At 40.4% G+C, this 19,227-nt stretch overlaps 1 protein-coding gene across 11 annotated transcripts in view; it reads left to right on the forward strand.

Annotated features, from left to right (window-relative positions):
• Positions 1-19,227, forward strand: part of fbrsl1 (fibrosin-like 1) — a 482,412-nt gene that overhangs the window by 143,338 nt on the left and 319,847 nt on the right. For all 11 annotated transcript variants that reach the window (XM_041786873.1, XM_041786864.1, XM_041786872.1 and 8 more), the window contains exon 2: positions 17,033-17,254. In XM_041786873.1, coding sequence (XP_041642807.1) covers positions 17,033-17,254 — 222 coding nt within the window. The remainder of the gene's footprint in view (positions 1-17,032; positions 17,255-19,227) is intronic.

Consider the following 19,227-nt stretch of genomic DNA (forward strand, 5'->3'; position numbering starts at 1 on the left):
ACGCAAAGACACCGACAGCTCCAACATATGGGCCATGTTAGAACTTAAAGCACCACTGCTACTTGATTTATGATGGACAACAAGCACTTTAGAATACCAACAGAACAGTGGTGATAAATCAGCATAGCTAATTACACTCTTAGCAGTCACAGTAAATACTGTAGATTCATTTTATAGTCATGTGGACATGAGGCAGTGCTTTATGCTCCATAGCTAGAGAAGCATATTGTAAAAAATGCCAGTAAGACATTGCAGTCTTCATGGTGTAGTCATGAAAAAAGATGCAGACAACAAACACTGAGATAAGGGTTATCCAACCCTATTTCAAAAATATTTGGTGCACTGTGTAAAATGTCAATAAAAACAAAATGCAGTGATTTGCAAATCTCCTGAACCCATATATGTGAGATGTGTTGCTGCTATCAAATTCAAAATGAGGCAATCTTTTGCATGAAATGGCAAAATGTTTCAGTTTCAAAGTCTCATATGTTGTTTATCTTCTTTTGTGAATAAAATACTGGTTATTCGACCACTGGAATCCACCAGATTTCTGTCATCTTCCTTCTTCCAGCAGATCAGAGGATGTCTCTTGTTTTCCAGCTGTTAAACTGATTTAATGCTGGTGTTTACTGTTGTGCCGCACCCTCCTGTTGTCGTTGAGTTCCCACCATTCCTCTTCCCTCAGCAACCGCTGGCCAGCTGGTGTCACTCTTAGAGCTGATTCAGTAGTCAGACAGTCAGTTTCTCACAAACACATCCATCGCAATCCACACACTTTAAAGGAATAGTTACATTAATCATTGTGTACACTTTCTTTCTGGACCACAGTATTTTTATACATGTACAGCTAAAGGCAGCAGACAGTTTAACATTGTTAAAAAAAAAACTTTTCTGATACAGATAGATGCCTAAACATTCTTTCATTAATTTAGAGATACTTTACATGCTTGTAAGTAATAAAAACATAGGCTACTCTTAAGGTTTTTACACACTGAGTTTGTTATTTTTGGGACTGATGGGCTTACTTTTCTATTCATTGTGAGAATTCACAGTACCACACCATTTAGCCTCAGATTGCCAGGGACAGACATGAAAAGGATTTTGTGGCTCAGTCTGTCCTTGAAAAAGAAAAACACTGGGTCCATATTGACAGAGATCTTCATATGGGTATTTGCACAAACTGGTGCATCACAATGCTTGTAGAGGATCAGAGCGAGAGAAATAGCAGCTTTTTCATTCAGCCCCTATAGGGGCAAAAATCCTGGTCTTAACTGATCATGTTTGATGATTCACGTAATTCATGGGCAAATCAGTGTCTAAAGTGATGTTTGTGCGAGGGAGAGAGAGAAAAGAGTGCTGCAGCCCCAGCTCTAATTAGTCAGTTTAAAGACAAATGCTACACAACTAAAAAAAACGAACCTTTTGCCTTTGTTTTCTTTTTTATTTATTTATTTATTTATTTATTTATTTATTTATTTATTTATTTTAATTAGGAAAGCCTCATTGGGATTACAAATCTAATTTACAAGAGTGTCCTGGCCAAAACAAGCAGCAGCACAAATGACAGATCTGTAGATTTGACTGATGAGTAGAGTTTTTGTTACCTAGACTTGTTTGGACTGCCAACTTCTTGCAGTCTTCCTCAGAAGAGTCAGACAGTGTGGCTGTGACATGCATTATCAGCTGACCTTATGCAGGTTTGGTTGTCGTGTCTTAATTGACACCACCATCTCCTCTACTGTCTGGAAGCTTCTCGAGGACAGCATCCCAGCTGTGGGGCAGAATGTACGCCCCCTTGTAATCTTACAGGCTTGTTTCCGAATCTCAATGGCTTCCCCGATATGTCAATGGTATTTTTTTCTCTCTCTCTCTTGGCTAATGGTGTTTTTCAAGTCCATGATGTAATTTTCCCTTTTGCGGGGTTCAGATATGGCTGATTCTACTCGTCAGTCAATAAGAAGAGAACAGGAAAAAATAGGCTATAGCTTGAGAAGATGGTGTGAACTTTTTGAAATTAAAGATTAAACTTCTGAAAAAAATTATGACGGACAAAAGTTTTCATGTCAGTGTGCAAACATAATTACCACCACATAAGACACATATCTTTTGGATGTATGGCCATTTCAGGCAAATAGAACAGACTCAGTGAGCCAAAGCCTTTAAAGAGCATTAACATGCGAACAAGTAGCAGGTTTCAGAGCAACTAGAGCACAGGAAAGGTTCTCAATGAAAATGCAAAGAAACAATTACAGAAGGGAGAAAGAATAGAGTAGGAAAGAACACTTTTTTTAACACTTTCAAACATCACTGCAGTGCTGCAAAGCCCAAGAGAAAATCTGAAGGCCAACCGTCACTGTAAAACCATCCAGCCATTATCTATACCACTTATCCCGTTTAGGGTCAAGGGGGCCTGGAGCTTATCCCGGGCTTTATTGTGTGAGAGGCGTGGTATGACCTAGACAGGTGTCCAGTCAATCACAGGACTGACATACAAAATGACCAAGCTCAGTCAAACTCAGCCTAACTGGCATGTCTTTGGACTGTGGGAGAAACCTGGAGAGAATCCAGGCATGCACAGGTTGAAAATTCTTACTCCACACAGAAATGCCCTGTCGGATGGAGATTTGAACCAGGAATGTTCTTGCTATGAGGCAAAAGTCCTAACCAGAGTTTGCAGTGGTCTGTTCAGCCCCAGGAAGCCAAAACAACAGACTCAAATATCATAGCCATGTGAATACTTGAAGTTCCTTTTCTCCCTGTCCTAGTTTCCTTTCCCTGATCTAATGTTCAGACATTTTCAATCATTAGAAAGACAAGCAAGAGTTAACCATAGTTTCTTTCAGCTGATAAACCAGAAGGAAACTTGCATTTGGTTTTAAAGTAAACCTTTTAGGTGGTAAACTAGACCTGGTCTTCCTAGTTCAACATCTGATACAATTTAGCGATACAAACACTTGTTCATCTCTTAAGACAGTTGTTTTCTAGTGACATATGACTGCCTGCCATTATTGATTTAACACATGGGTATTAACAGCCTTTGTTGTATAGCTTTGACGTATCGTCACACTGAAGGCAATGCTACTATGTCAAGTTGTAAAAAAAGCTTTAATATGGCTGTTAAAATGTGTCACTGTAGCGCCTACATTTCTATATTCCTATTTTATAGAGCATCAAATTGGCTTATATACTGCTGACACCAGGTCTGGCACAGGTATTGCATTTTTGCACCTCTTGGCTATATGAGCCTATCTAGTAAGAGTGGAGGAGGAATCAGCTGAGAGGTGTAAAACTCCTGGAAAGAGATTTTATGCTCTGGCATGAGTCATGCCGGGGACAAAAGTGTCAATAAACTAGAATATTTTTGAAGGTTATGTATCGCTAGAAGGAAAGTGGTTCTTTTTGAGGCTTTTAGTATACGGTAAGATGAGCTAATGCCAATATAGAGCCTATGAACTTGTAATTTAAGATCTTGGTTGATGTCAAAATCTCAGTAAAACAAAAGTCTTTGGTTTATCGTTTACAAGAATCATTATCCTGAACAACCACAGCTCACAGAAATGTCCATGCTCAGACAAGTTTCATTGCTTTCAAGTTGTTGCATCTACCTAAAATCCTCCTGACACTTATTCCCACATGGTTCTAATTCAGGATAATGTGCTCTGCTGTAAAATAGAGAAAGCAAGCTCTGCAACAAAGTTAACAACAGTATTTGAAGCAGAGAGGGAGGAAGGGAGGAGTTCAGCTCACAGGTTTGCTCCTGTTAAACCCCATTCACATACACTATATAGAAAAAAGGATTCAGACACCTGACCATTACACCAACAGGGACTGTGATGACATTGTATTCAAATACATGTACTTTCATATGGAGTGGGCCCCCTTTTGCCACTCTGTGTTTCTATGGGAATGTGTGCCCATTCATTCTAAAGTGCATTTATGAGGTCAGGTACTGATGTTGGATGAGAAGCCCTGGCTTACAATCTCCATTCCTGTTCATCCCAAAAGTGTTCAATGGGGTTGAAGTCAGGGTTCTATGTGGGCCAGTCAGGCTCTTGCACACTGGACTCATCAAACCATGTCTTTATAGTCCTTTCTTTGTGCACTGGGGCGCAGTCATGGTGGAATAGAAAAGAGCCTTCCCCAAACTGTTGCTACAAAGTTGGAAGCACAGCATTGTCAAGAATGTCCTGGTATGCTGGCGCATTAAGATCAGCCTTCACTAGAGATAAGGGGCCTTGCTCCAGGCCCTTACTGTTACCCCCTGGCACAATGCAGTCAGGCAGGTTATGTTTTCCGGCATCTGCCAAACCCAGACTCACCGTTGAGTGCCACTCCACAGAAAAACGTTTCCATAGACCAGTGTCGGTGTGCTTTTCCATCTGACGGCATTAGACATGATGATGTGAGGCTTGCATGCAGCTTCTTGGCCATGGAAACCCTGGCTGCAGTTTTGGTGCTTGCATTAATGCATGTGGAATTTCAGAACTCTTCAGCTATGAAATCAGCAGGGTGTTGGTGACTTTTACGCACCTAACACCTTAGCAGTCGGGATTTTACATGGTCTTCGTTTTGTGGCTGAGTTGCTGTTGTCCCTGAATGCTTCCATTTTCGAATAATGCCACTTAAAGTTGACTGTGGAATATCCAGCAGAGATGACCTTTCATAAACTATCTTCTTGCAAAGGTGGCATCCATCACAGTACCACTCTTGAAGTCACAAGCAGGCAGGGTTGATGATGTTTATTTTTTGTGACTAATACATGACCTTAGAGTCTATAGTGCCAGACAGGAATGATCTCTGTGCTCAAGATGAAACTGCCTAATGATGTTTTCTGATTGCCAGTATGTTGCAACTCTTTTGTTGATGATGTGATTGTGTCGAATTCCATATAGCATTGATATAAAGGCAAAATCTCCCCCATAGCGTCAGACCCTGTTGCTTCATCTGCCACTTATGCATTGGTCTTTATTCATGATGTGCTGCCTTCTCACTGAACATTTCAGGTCGTCCTGAAATGTTCTGAAAATTTCCAAGCACGTCTATGTGGAAATAGTTGGATGTTAGTGTGGCAGCTGTCAAGGATGAACACCTCCACCATATCCTTTACAAAGACAGAAGCACCTCTCAAAACTAGCTTGCACTCAGAAAGGATTAGTCCTTTCACTGTGAAGTCAAATGAAGAGGAGAAATACAGCACACTGATTAACAAAAGGTGAAAAGGATGCAGTTCATTTAATCCGCATGCTTGCAAATTATGCAACATTGATCACAGCAGAAATGTGTGCTTTCTCTTGTTCTAAGCCTGATAAGCCTCTTTGGCAACACAATGCACTCTCTTTTCTCCTCCTCCTTGAGGCAATAACCCTCTGATTACATGCTTTGAGAGAAGCAGGGAGGCTGGGTAAATGAGTGTATGCACCGAGTTAATCAAAGGTGTGTTTGATGTAGCTGACAGCAGCTTTAGATGGAAGGTGTATGCTGGGCTGTCTCTGCCGTGCTTCACATGTGCAGACTTTAAAGCTTTGCAAGCGCTACATGATTAAATCAATCCAGACAAAATCATGACAAGTTGGAGTGATTTTTCTGACATGCAAAGAGCTGCAGTAATGCATACAGAATCTGTCCAACAACTAAGCAGTAAATGTACATAAACACACCTCAGTCTGCTTTAAAGGAGCTACACAGGGCTGAGGAGGTGTAGGGAATGACCTTGATGTCCTGCTGTCTAGTAGGTTCAAAGATGGGAGAGGTGTGTGTGATGCTTCAATGTCGACTTTCCTCAAAGAAAACTTGATTGGAGAATAGAACAGCTTTTATTATTGGCTGATGCTGCAAGATAGGTGGTGTCTTGCAGGATGGGACAATCTGTATCAATATAGGTTTCAAACGCAGAGCTCAAATGAGCTTTTAATCCTCAACTTGCTTCCACTCTTTTAATCCTTCTTTGTGTTACAAAATAAACTAAGTCATCCACTGTTCCTGCTCATGTTTGCTGGCTCACAGTCCTCCCTTTCAACAGACTTTGTTGGCACATTGCTACAATTATGGGCAAGCTGCCATAACCAACTGTCTGTCAGAGGAAATGTGTGCAACCAATAACAGGATCTGCGTTGCTGCTTGTGAGCTTGCACGGATGTCTTTTAGTGCTCTAGTCTCTCTATTATAAGAAGAAATGAGCATCCATCCCTTTCTCAAAATATTCTTTCCTGTGTGAATTTAATGCACTTTGTAAAACAGAAATTTTTAAGTTAACATTTGCAACAGATTTTCTTCACTTTAAGGGATAAGTTGTTTGTCACAGGCAATAACAAGAAACTTGAGATAAACTGAAACTGGAGATAATTAAGCCCAATATTTCTGATCAATACTAAAATACTAAAAAACATGCAGAATTAACATACTTTAATGTTAATGTTTAATATTTTCATTACAATGCACTTAGGCTAATTGATATTGCAGTCAGATGATGTCACTATTTACTTCTATTTTGATTTTTTGTTGTGACTACTCTCACTAGCCTTTTTAATCTAAACTTATCACAAATCTATGTAAATTTATGTTTGGCATTTGTTATAACAATGCATCTTGGCAATCAATCTTATGCTGTTGGAAAGCCTGTTTATTTCCCTTTTAGATGGTGCCAATTGTGTAAGAAACATGCATTTGTGGAATGAGCAGCAGTTTTGAGAAAAAAATGGCCAAATCTTCTCTTCCAATGCCAAACAGCTTATTTTGCTGTTGCTTTTGACTCTTGTTTTGAGCTTCTGGTACCCCCTCCTGTGAGCATGGGCCCTGCTACTGTGGTCAGTCGCTGTCTGCCCCAAGAATTGGCATGCCACATTTGACTGACTTTGGTTAGGGCCCATGCAACAGGGCAACTCCAAGTTAATGTTCCACAAAACCAAGCTGCAGCATTATGCAGAGTGAGCCCTAGTACCATCTCCAAACTGAAGGCCAAGTTCCATATAAGGGGGAATGTCAGAGACAGACTGTGAAAAGGGGGTTTCAAGGAGGACACCCCAAGATGACTGTTTGCTCACCCTGTCAGCTTTTAGGAACTGTAGGCTGTCTTCTGCAGATTCACAGCCAATGTTTGCTGATGATATGGTCATGGCTCTCTGCCCAGGTAATCTGGAAGAGACTGCACACAGTCAGTCTCCAGTCTCATAAGCCTGCCATGACTGCCCTTCATCATCAGGCCTGTTTGCACTGGTGTCTGCAACACCTGAACATGTGGAGGAACATTATGTTCAGTGATGAGTCCAGAATCTGCCTACAGCTTTTGGACCATAGGGTCTAAGTGTAGAGAAGACGTATAGAACACTATGCTTACCAGTATAGTGACATCTTTTAATGGAGGTAGTGTGCAGTCCTGGGTTGAACTCTGTCCTTCAAAATGATGGCGCTCACTCCCCCACAGAGTGGGGTTTATCAGACTACCTCCAGAATTTGGGAGTGGAGAGGATGGAATAGCCTGCCAGCAGTCCTGACTTCAACCCCACTGAACACTTGTGGGATCAGCTTGAGTGTGCTGTTCTTGCCAGAGTGACCAACACAACCACGTTGGCTGACTTGCAACAAATGCTGGTTGAAGAATGGGATGCCATCCCACAGCAGTGTGTGACCAGGCTGGTGACCAGCATGAGGAGGAGGTGCCAGGCTGTTGTAGCTGTGTATGGTTCTTCAACACGCTACTGAGGCTCCTGTTTGTTAAATGAATACATTTTTGAATTTCCGATATGTCTTGTTTCTTCAGACTTCAATCATTCAGTCCATCAAACACTAAACAAGAGTCAGTGGCAGGATAAGCTGTTTGGCATTGACAGAGGAGATTTGGTAAATTTTTCATGGGTACAACCTACATACTCAGCTCTGCTGCTCATCCCACAAATGCATGCTCCTTAAAAATGTGGCACCATTTAAAAGGGTAATAAACAGGCTTTCCAACAGTAAGATTTATTTGTTTGTTTTATGAGAATGTCTACAGTTGTGATTCTTCTTAAAGTGTTTTTGCAGTGTTGATGTGACCTTTGTCATGTGACTCATCACATGACACATCATTTTTATCACATCAGAGTGCCGAGGGTTTTCTGTTTTGACATCTATTTCTACCATGGACTCTCTTTGTCTTTCATTTTTTGCTGCTTTAAGCTTGTCCTCTTATCCTGAAGAGAGTTAGTGTTTTAAGATATTTTGACCCCTGTGCAGCTCTCACCCTCTTACTAAAATAAAACCATTCATTGCCAGAGTAGGTGTTGTTTACAGATACCAAGCCTTGCTCTCATAGCATCTACTACACCTGCAATGGAACTTTAACTTTAGTCCTGCAGGATTAAATCAACAGTTTTGATACAGCACCAGTTGTGATAAAAGAGGGCTTTGTAATCTCTTTGTGGCACTGCTCCATGTATCCGGAGGTGTCCCCTGCAGAGCTCTTTGTTCCTAAATAATTATTGCCCAGAAAGAAGAGAGTGCAGGGGGAGAGAGAGCGTGATGATATGCATTAGACACCACAGTGTCTCTTTACACACCCTGTGCATTTCCCTGCACACCAGGCTCCATTTGTGAGGCTCCTTTGCCTTCTGGTTTATGCATGCCTCATGAAGACCCCCTTACCCTTTGCAAGCAGCTCCAGGGCTGCTGACATTCCTCTGAGCAGAATGCATAAAGCTTCCTCTGGGAGCTCAATGTGCTTCCACGCTGGTTCTCAAGGCCCCAGCATAACCACGTAAAGCCATGCTCTTTATTGTTGCCGGCGAGGAAACCTGTGTTGGATTTTATGCACTCTTAGCACACATGCTCCAGTCCCCATGCAGCCTGGAACAGCAACAAAGCTCTCCCATACTGTTGCCAGGGTAACATTGTCGGGTCAAACCAGTCGAGCGATCTCTCCTGTTCCAGGCTGCACCCCCCCTCCACTCACTTACACTATCTCTGTTTCTCCGTCCATCCTCCTTATCCCCTCCTCTTCCCCTCTCTTCTGTCATCTCCTCCCTGCGGCTCATCACATCCTAAGCCACTTCTTCATTTTTTGGTCACTTTTTTTCTCTCCAGGCTCAGCAGGGTAAAATCTCTCAATTTGGACCAAAAAGACACCTCAGTTCTTAAAGAAAGGTTGAAAGCTATGTTTTGTGACAAAGCATGTTTCAGTGGCCTTTAGGATGGAGAGATAACATCGCAGCGTTCCCGTTTTCAAGGCTTTATCCTTGACTGACTCTCGACTGAATGTACCTTTTCTACCGGCAGCAGAGCATTTCTTTGCAACTATTTGCATCACTATTTTTGCTCTTTTCATTTGTAAATGAGTTTTTATTAATGCAGAGTGTGATAAGACTGCTCTATTATGTGTTGTAATAATTCAGTAACCGTTTCATGAAAGGAAAAACCCCTCCTCAAGCCTTTGGCGTATGGAAATTCCATCACAACTAAGCTGTTGCTGGCAGACACACAGTGATGGATTACCCTTCTTTTCCTGCAGCTATTATAGATCTCTTGTCAGTGGAGGACTGTGAATAAATGAAAATGACACAGATAGACAATTGAAATCTGTTTATTACTGATAGAACATGAAGCAGCAACGAGAGCAGGTGCAAATGTTTCAAACAAAGACTTATACCGCTTTGATGCTCAAGCTTACATGTTACTATTAATGACTGTAAGACTCCTGGCATATGCACCACTAAAGCATAGAGGCACTAGCCTTTGTAGTCTGAGTACTGCTTTCTATTACAGTTTAAAGACGGGGTCACAGTAGGACAGCAAATATATACAGTTTTCACTGTAAGAGCTTCTTGTGTTGGTTTAAGGTGAGATCAGTGCAGTGTAGTCCTGAAATGAGGTCACTAGCTAACACTTTTATCGCTGCCTTTAAGGAACACTGAGGACAAACACTCCAGTTTCATTACACATGAGAGACAAATAAAAGCAGTTTAACAAAGCCAATGGCCTTTGTCAGCCCATGTAAACACATTTTAGTGGTTTTCTTATGTAAGAGCTTCAGCAGACATTAGCAGGCAGGAAATCATGCTGGTGTTGAACGAAGCTGGAGACAAAATGCTGTCGCTCACAGTTAACATACTGTTAACCATCAGTTAATTTGACAGTGTTGATTTTGCAGCTTTCTCAGATTCTGTCTTAGTCTTTTGATGAAAATGTTCATAGTTTAAGTCGTATTTTAGTCATTTTTAACCTTTTTTTAAGTCACAGAAACATTAGTTTAGCCGACAAAAGTCCATCACTTTGAGTCTAAAGTAGGGCTGTCAACTTATTAAAATGGTTTAACACTAGAACCACCAGGAATAAACCAGTGCTTTAAGTGGAAAAAAATAGTGCTGTTTATCCCCGAAATTACCTTTTCAGTAGAGATGCAATGATTATAAATTTTAGTGTCGCGTTTATAGTCAAAGAAATAACCTCTGCTCCACAGTTATCCTCTATTATTTTGCAGAATCACATGAACATTCTTTACGAATTTGAACCAAATCCAGTGCAAATAATCAAGTGCAAAATAATAAATAAATAAAAATACAAGATCTACTTCTTCTTTTGAATTGGAGGAATTCTATTTTGAAATAAAGCAGTATAGCTGCCTAAAAATAATAATAATAATAATAATACAGTTACTGCAAAAAATAAATAAATTGAGAAATGGTCAATACCTCTGGAATTAAATAAGATAAAGCTTTAATTTTGAAAGAAAATACAGAACTTTGTCAAGGAGTTTTTGAAGTGATTTAAGACCTTCTCCCACAGCTTATAAAAGTTGAATAACTTTTGAATTAGGGCTGGGAAATTCATGGAAAATTAGATTAAATTGCAAAATAGCCTGCTGCAATTTTCAAATTGCATTAGTTCCAATATTTCTTTAACCTGAAATTTGAGTCAAGATACTGGTTTAAGACTTTTTTTGCAGCAGAGATGTTACGCATTACATTTCATGCCTTCATTCAAGAGACATTTTTCTTCGAATAGTCAACAAAAATGCTACTTTCTTTATTTTTAATTTTTTTTTTCTGATTAAATATGAGGATGACATAAAAATTTCCATTCCCTTCAATACAATAATTCTTATCTAATTTGCAATAGATATTTTTTCAAATTGTTCAGCCCTATTTTAATCTAATATTGTGTTGGTTAAATGATTTGTTGCTTGTTTGTTGGAAAATACATTAGATGAGTAACTCAGGGAATAATTGCACATCAAATCACAATCCCAATAATCTGGGGGGAAAAATCACAATGAGATTATTTCCCCAAATTGTTCAGCCCTATTTCAAACCATAAATCATAACCTTTCACTTTTTTCCTCTTGAAGCTAGCATTTGTTCCTGCAGCTGTCATAAAAGAGAGAGATGTCATATTTATCTGACTGCTTGTCTTTATTGATGAAAATGTAGCTGTATGCAGTAACGGAACATTGAGAATGCATTCCACCATGATGCACCATGAAACAGAATCAGAGTGAATCTAATCAATGACAGGATAATTATAATTGAATCAAATCATGAGACTAGTGAAGATACACAGCCCTACTCTTTACAAACAAAGATAAATTTAATTTTCTCTTCAAAACTGTCAAATAATCAGCCATATAACCCAGATTGCTTGACAAATCTCCTCATTTCTCCATTCCCTGTTCATTTGGTCAGACAGTCACATCACAGTTAATAATAAAGGAGACAGGACGTCTAACTGTAATGGATAGACATTCATACTGCAGCCTCAGCTCTGTCTGATAGAGGGAAAACCTCTGGTCTTCCTCTCAGCTTCCTTTGTTGTCAGCCTGCAGCTGCTTTGTTCTCTAACAGCTCTTTAGAGATGGCTCTCTGGGTAATGAATTGCATGACAAGTCAAGTGGCCTGCTAATACCAGCTGGTGTCTCATGAGAAATTAATGTGTTGCCTTGTAAGGTGAGAAGAGCTGCTTGACCTGATGTGTGACGTACGTGTTGATGACATTAAATCCTCTTGTCAAAGTGGTGTCGGGCCGTGAGCTGGGTTCATGAAGCAAGCTTTTTTCATGCTCTTTGAACACGCAGTATCAAAGAGTAGCTGCTGCTTTGAAAGTTAGTTTTAAGGTGTCTTTGAACAAAGTTTAAGCAGTTCCACTCATTTTTGCCATTATTAGCTGTATTGCCACTACTCAGGCTTCATAAAAGGCCGTAAATCGGCTCTTATATAAGGTATATTTAGTTCAGATTCACATGTTGAAGGTGTTTTTGTCATCACTTCATGATAGACTCAGATCAAGGCCGGTTTAAAACTCCATGTTGTGTTTGAATCTTCTCTGTTGATGTACTTTTGCACACAATGAAACTGTTGTTTCTTCCAAAATCAACAAAAATATATCATTCAGTTTTTAGTAGGTGGGTGTTTTCAGTGCTAAAAGCTATGAAAGGAAACTATTTAGCTCTAAACATGTTCCATGTTAAATTAAAGGTCTTGGACTTGTTGCCTGGACAGAGAGTCTTTATGTCATGGAACCCTTCCAACTTTCCAAGGCCGTTTATACATTTCTCCACACATGCACACCTTTTTGTCATGGAAGGTGTCATTCATTAGCAGTTATGGGGCTAATGTGCTAGCCATCTGCTAACCTCCCACCCTTGGAGCCAATAATTTGATTATTCATATGGAGCGCTGAGCTGACTGCAGTCAGGCCGGGGGCTGCAGGCTGTGAACAGATGTTGAAACGTGAACTAGCAGCCTTCAGCCGTGAACTACACGCAGCTTCAAACAGCGGTGTGTCATTCTCTGTTGTTGAAACACAGAGGGATCTTAACCGAGCAGCACCGAGTCACTGGGTCCACTCGAGCCTAAAGAAATCTGGTAATAAAGATTTAAAGGAAACTGTGGACAACAACACAATTCAATCACAAGATGTACAAAAAGGCAGGCGAGTAAGTGTGCTGCTGTTCCAGTTAATGCTCCTTAACTTTGGTTCTGTTCATAATACCGAGTCCATTCTTTGTTTTAGAAGTTCCAATAAAAGGCTAGCAGAGCTTTGTATGATTCTAGATACTTACATTTATTTTTAAACAGAAACCAAGGGAAGAACTTTTAATGGATGTTATTTGACATCTAGTTGCCAACAGAGAGCGGCATAATTTCTTAAGGAGCGTCTGTGGATCAGAGGTGGTGTCGGTCGTCTCACAACTGAAAGGTTGAGGAATTGATTTCCAGGTCCTGCAATCACATGTGGAATGCAAGACAACAAATCCCAACGTGCTTGCAAGGGGTCTGGCTGCAGACCAGAGCTCTCAGATGCCCCCTCGTGGAGACCACTACTGTTGGACAACACCTCTGTCAGGACCGAACTGTCATAATTCGTCACTACAACATATTTCTCATTAAAGACTTTATATTCGAAGTGTGCTTTATTTACATATAAAGCTGGCACAGAGTCTGGCAGTTACATTCATGAAAAACACATTTCAAACACATACTGGATAAAAAATGTAATAAATGAAACAGAAAAAAGATCAGAAGTTTAATTCTGGATTCTATTATGTATGGACCCGTTTATAATGTAGTTGCATGAACAGTCGCTTACATTAGCTTTGCAAGCTAACATAGCTAGGCTTGCTACATAGCTAACATTACACGTAGCTACATTACTACATTACCTTTAGCTTTAGCAACATGCATCGTGTAATTGTATTGTTTGTATAACTGTTGTATTTTGTTAATATTTTCATTGCAAAAGTTTGATCAACGTTAGCTCAAGCAAACTTAGCTCATGCTAATGTAGCAACAATAGCTACATAGGTAATGTAGCTATGTAGCGAACAAAAGTTGCATAAGCTAACCTAGCTAACATAGCTTGGCTAGCTTCAGCTATGTTACCTACGTAGCTTACATAACCTAACCCTAACCCTGACCAAAAGTTAAATCCAATTATACTTAAAAAGTTGAAACATGTCTTTCCGTCCTGACTCAAGAGGTGTCTCACAGTAATGCTCTGCAAAAGGTGGTGTCTGAGATCAGCTGTCTGCAGCCAGATGTGCTCTGATCTTCTGGTATAGTAGTACTGGCTGAATGGAGAGTTGTTGGTTGGACACTAAGCCTTTACCATCAATGAATTAAGTCTAATAGGCCCTCTGAGTAGTCAGAGGACCAGAAAAGCATTAAACATATCTAAGGTGAGGCATCTAAAGCAAAGAGAGCAAACCAACATAATGTAAAGTGTAAAGCTGTACTGTGTGTATTGTTTACATTGAAAATAAACCAGAGGAAATGACAGTTTAACAGATGATATAATGGCGCTAACCTAAAAATAGTTGAGTAAATTGATGGGATTTTAAGGTACACCCTGATTTTTACGATTTAACAACCTCAGAGGGATCTTTTTCCAGAGACTCTAACACAAAAAGAAGCAAGTGAAATATGGAGGAAACTAAAACTTTGACGTTGATTCAGTTTCACATCCATCAATGATGAGCTGGACTGATATCGACTTCCAAGCTCTGCTTTGTGTAATGAAATCAGATCCATATCAATGTCAAGAATCTCAATTTAAGGCCTTTTTAATGTCCACAGTCCACTATGTCTTTAGTAAACATTATGGATCTCTGTTGAGTCCAAATATCCCTCATGGGAATTAGTCTGTTTTCTTCCTGTTTTTGTCCATTCTACATTGAGCAGAACACCATGTTTCAGAATGTTTTGCCACCACTGCATGTTCTTTATTGTTAGATGTACAGTTTAAGGGAATCCACAGCTAAGTCAGTGTTTAATGTTCAGGCTGTTGTCTTCCTGCCAGTCTTGTAGCATAAAGTCATGAAGAAAGGTTGCTAGAACTCAGACTGATGGGCTGTTTGCTTCATGGTGTTGTTTACCATGGCGTTGGCGTTGGCCTTGAAACCGACTGAACTTTGATCTTGTGCACTATAACTCTCTTCATAGAAAAGAAAAAAAACCAGCTCAAAACAAGCCCTCTTCTGGTCATGTCAAGTGGTTCAAACACTGTATAGTCTATTAAATGTGGGAACATGAATATTAGGTCTTAGTGTGCAGCAAGAGTATAAAAGGACAATAGTCAGAATAGAGCTATTAAATGGTAAATGGACTCCATTGATGTAGTTCTTTTTTCCCTGTCTTCCCTTCTTTGCCTTTTATTCACCAAACCAATAGCCTTGACTTACATTCACTATCATTTGAATGAGATATCACTACTTTCACTATCATGAGCTATATATATATATATGCTGTTTGATTTCTTGGCGATATCTGGCGATAAGAAAAGCTGGACTTGCAATTTAGCATACTAGGCATTTTCCTGGTGGGCCAATGCACCCTGGTTTGATTGTTTTTTTTGTTTTTTGTTTTTTTTTACTGAGCACTAGCCCATAGAGCAGGGACAGCAACCCATTGGCCCAATCACATGGACTGTTTTGCAAACTCTTAAGCGGACTTTTATGTGTTATGCACTGAGGGGAGGCTTCTCTCGCCACTCTGATGGCTGTCCTTCTGGAGCTTTTGTCTCATCTCCAAACAGGATCTCTGGAGCTCAGTGGAAGTCACCATCAGGTTCTTGGTCACCTCTCTTACTAATACCTTTTCCACCAATTGCTCAGTTTGGCCTGGTGACCTTTCCATTGAGAATTTTAGAGGCCACTGTGGTCTTGGGAACCTTCAGTGCAACAGAACTTTTTTCCTAGCCTTCTCCACGTCTGTACCTTGCAACAGTCCTGTCTTTGAGCTCAGAGACAAAGTTAAAACAAATGACAACACAGCATTTAATGAACCAATGCCACTTACCTTTGAGCTAAATTTGGGGGGAAACGATTGGTAGCTCTATGTATTAAGGGGGGAAAAGGAACAGTGTTTATGGCTATATCATACTCCACCTGCTTTGAGAGGCCTTTTTGAGCCAAAAACACTGGGGCCAATTTTTTGCCCAGCCCAGCCCTGGAAAAGCAACATATTAAGCCCCCAAAGCTATTTATAAGAAATCTTAGACACTACCAAGATACTGAAGTCAACTATCATAACCACGTGGAAAAAAAAAAAAAATGTTGTTGAAAAGCTCTGAAACTGTGTTGTGTGTGCTGAAGTGAAGAAAACACCAATACAAGTGTTAGTAAAGCATCGACACCATGCTACCACATCAGTCTGTGTGTGAAATATGGGTCAGAGAGAAAAGGATAAAGTGATAAATGGTATTTAAACTCCTATAAACAAACAGCCACGTAACAGAAGCATAGAGGGAGCGATTACTTAGAGGGGGAAATTGCTTGGTCATAGTATAAGTGTAGTGCCACTGTATTTTCTCCTGTGTGTGTTAAAGCAGCACTTCATATCATAAGCTCATTATATCTGAGCCATAAAGTGATTATGGGCTCCAGTAAGGCATTGTTCTGCTGTTGACAGGATTAAAGATGACTTTAGAGAGAGAGAGAGTGAGTGTCGCTGCTCTCTGCTCGAGTGTTTGCTCGCTTTGTGTAAGCCGGCAGTGAAAGGGGCCGCACGCTTGACTGTTTGCCAGCTGTGGCACACCCTCCCTCCATTCTTTTACACATTCGTCTCCCGCCTCTCAGTCTTTCTATCCACATATCTGTCTGCTTTGTTCCTGTTTGAAAGCAGCATGAAGTGTCACTTTTTTGCAGACTTGTCTTCACCTGGTGTACAATTGTTTCAAGGATTTTAAGAAAATCCTTCAGACACTAAAGGCAGATAATCTCTTTTGTCAGTGAGGCATTGAGTGGAATCTGTGTCACTGGCTGTGAGAGCAGATTTTTTTTTTTTTTTCTTATCAAGAGTCAGTTTTGTCAGTTTTGAAAATAAAAAAGTGTAGGCTTTGTGTGCAAAGATATATGTGGCACTTAACCCTGCTTAGGTGAGGTTTACCTACTTGGTTCCTGATATTGACTTTGAATGTGGTGAAAGACCTAATAAAGAGACAGATTTTCTGTACCAGTTAAACACTTCACTTATTATTTTACTGTATTTTTCCATGTAGACCTTGCCTTACACTTACAGATTCTCAGATTTAAGAGTCTTGTTTTTAAAGTGCTATCTTCTTCTCCTTGCAGAAGAAGACGGCTGCTGTGAAGACGCAGGAGAAGAAGGAGCGGTGGAAGGAGAAAAAGGTGGCAAAGCGGCAGAAGGAAGACGGGGAAGTGGCTGAGGAGGAGGAGAATGTACAACCGGTGGTGGATCCTCTGGAGAACGGCTTCCTTCATCACGCCCAGCGGGAGCAGGAGAGGATGAACGAGCGGCTGCTGAAGAAGACGTACTCAAAGAAGAACAAAATGGTCAGTCCAACTTTAATCGAGAGTTATAAATTATGAAATGATTTCTGCTGGTGTTGAACATGAGGGCAAAGAAGCAGATTAGCTGCTCACCTCTAATTTATTTCATCAACCTCTCTTTAACTTATGGACAATTTTTCTCCTTGAAAACACTCTGAATCCATCAGACAGCTGGTCCACACATCTTTTAGAGCCGGAAAAGGAAACTTTTTTTAGTAAAAGAAGCCTTGCACTCTATGTCAGATGTGACTTTACTTACTCCTTTGTCAGCAGTGACTTTGAACCTCACTGCTGAGGTTGTCATCACTTCAGTCTCCTCTATCAGTGCACCATCAAACCACATCTCAGTGTTCAGCACTGAAGAAAATCATTCTCTTCAAATCCTCACTGCTTTTTGTGAGCAGTGAGCTAAAGGCTGTCATGTGGAGTTTTATCCCATTTAGAGCTGTCTCATGATTGATCTTTTTTGTCGTTTGGAAAATAGAACGTGTCAATCTGTTTTGTTGTTAGATTCTTTTTGGTTTCATTGGTTTTAAATAGAAGTTTTTGACACAAATTCAGTTTTCTATCAGGGGGGATCAGGTCACTGTAGTAAGACAAGATATCCTTTTATTGAGTTTTTTTTGCTTTTCAAGTTTCAAGTAGAAATTTTTCAGGTGCTATCGAACATTTCTGATGCTGTGGTTAGTGTTAACTTTTTATTTCTTGCTGCTGTCTGAGGTGGTTTGTGTAGGACCTTTAAAAGGTGTCAGCTCATTCTGTTCCAGTTTGTGCAAATGGAGGCACTTTTTGCATTTTTGGTTCAGCAAAGGTTTTAATGTTTATGATATGCCAATGTTTTTGACTAAGAGCAGAACTTTTCAATGTTTGGTTCAAATAACAGCTGCAATGGATGGATGGATGGATGGATGGAAAGGTGGGTGGATAGATGCATGGATGGATGGAAAGGTAGCTGGTTGGACAGGTGGTTGGATGATGAATGGATTGATGTTGGATGGATGGATGGATGGATGGATGGATTGATAGATGGATGGATGGATGGATGGATGGATGGATGGATGGACAGGTAGTTGGTTGGACAGGTGGTTGGATGATGCTGGATGGATGGATGGATGGATGATGGATGGATGATGGATGGATGGATGGATGGATGGATTGACAGGTAGTTGGTTGGACAGGTGGTTGGATGATGAATGTACAGATGGTTGGATGGATGCATAGATGGATGGATGGATGGATGGATGGATGGTTGGATGGACAGGTGGTTGAATGATGAATGGATTGATGGTTGGATGGATGGATGGATGGATGGATGGGTGGATGGATGGATGGATGGATGGATGGATGGATGGGTGGATGGATGGATGCATGGATGGACAGGCTTTGGAATGGATGAGGTTTTAGTAATGTTGCCTTCTGCTGGAGCCACAATCATTTTTCATCTACTTTCTCTTCTTCATTTTTTTCTCCCTTTCTTCCATGGGTATTGTATTTGTATGTAATCACCATCTGACCTAACCTCTCTGAATTTTGCTGCTGAATCCAAAATACAACCCACTATTCAGAGACATCAGTGGCGGATGACTGACCCCAAAGTGTGGCTGTTATTATCATGTTTACATTTTCACAGTTATGGCTAGAATGTTGTACTTCTTCATGACATATTAAGCATTCCCTGAATCCATATCTTGCTGGAACAGTCCCGTGCTCCCAAGCAGAAATATTACTTACCTTACCTTATGAAAAGGATTTTTACAAAACTGTCATCACTGCTTTAAATGGATGTCCTGTGCTGTGCACACATGAGGTAAAACATATGCTGTCATTATCAAAGCAGAGTAAGATGTGTCAGACAACAGCTCAGTCTAAATCCTGTCATCAGTGTGTTTCACTCTAGCGTCTTACAAGCAGCCAGGTGACTGCCTGAATGCCACCAGCTTGTGCCGTTATAATTACTGTACAGCAGGTAAAACGAG

This window comes from Cheilinus undulatus, linkage group 5 (genome assembly GCF_018320785.1).
Source record: "Cheilinus undulatus linkage group 5, ASM1832078v1, whole genome shotgun sequence".
NCBI lineage: Eukaryota > Metazoa > Chordata > Actinopteri > Labriformes > Labridae > Cheilinus > Cheilinus undulatus.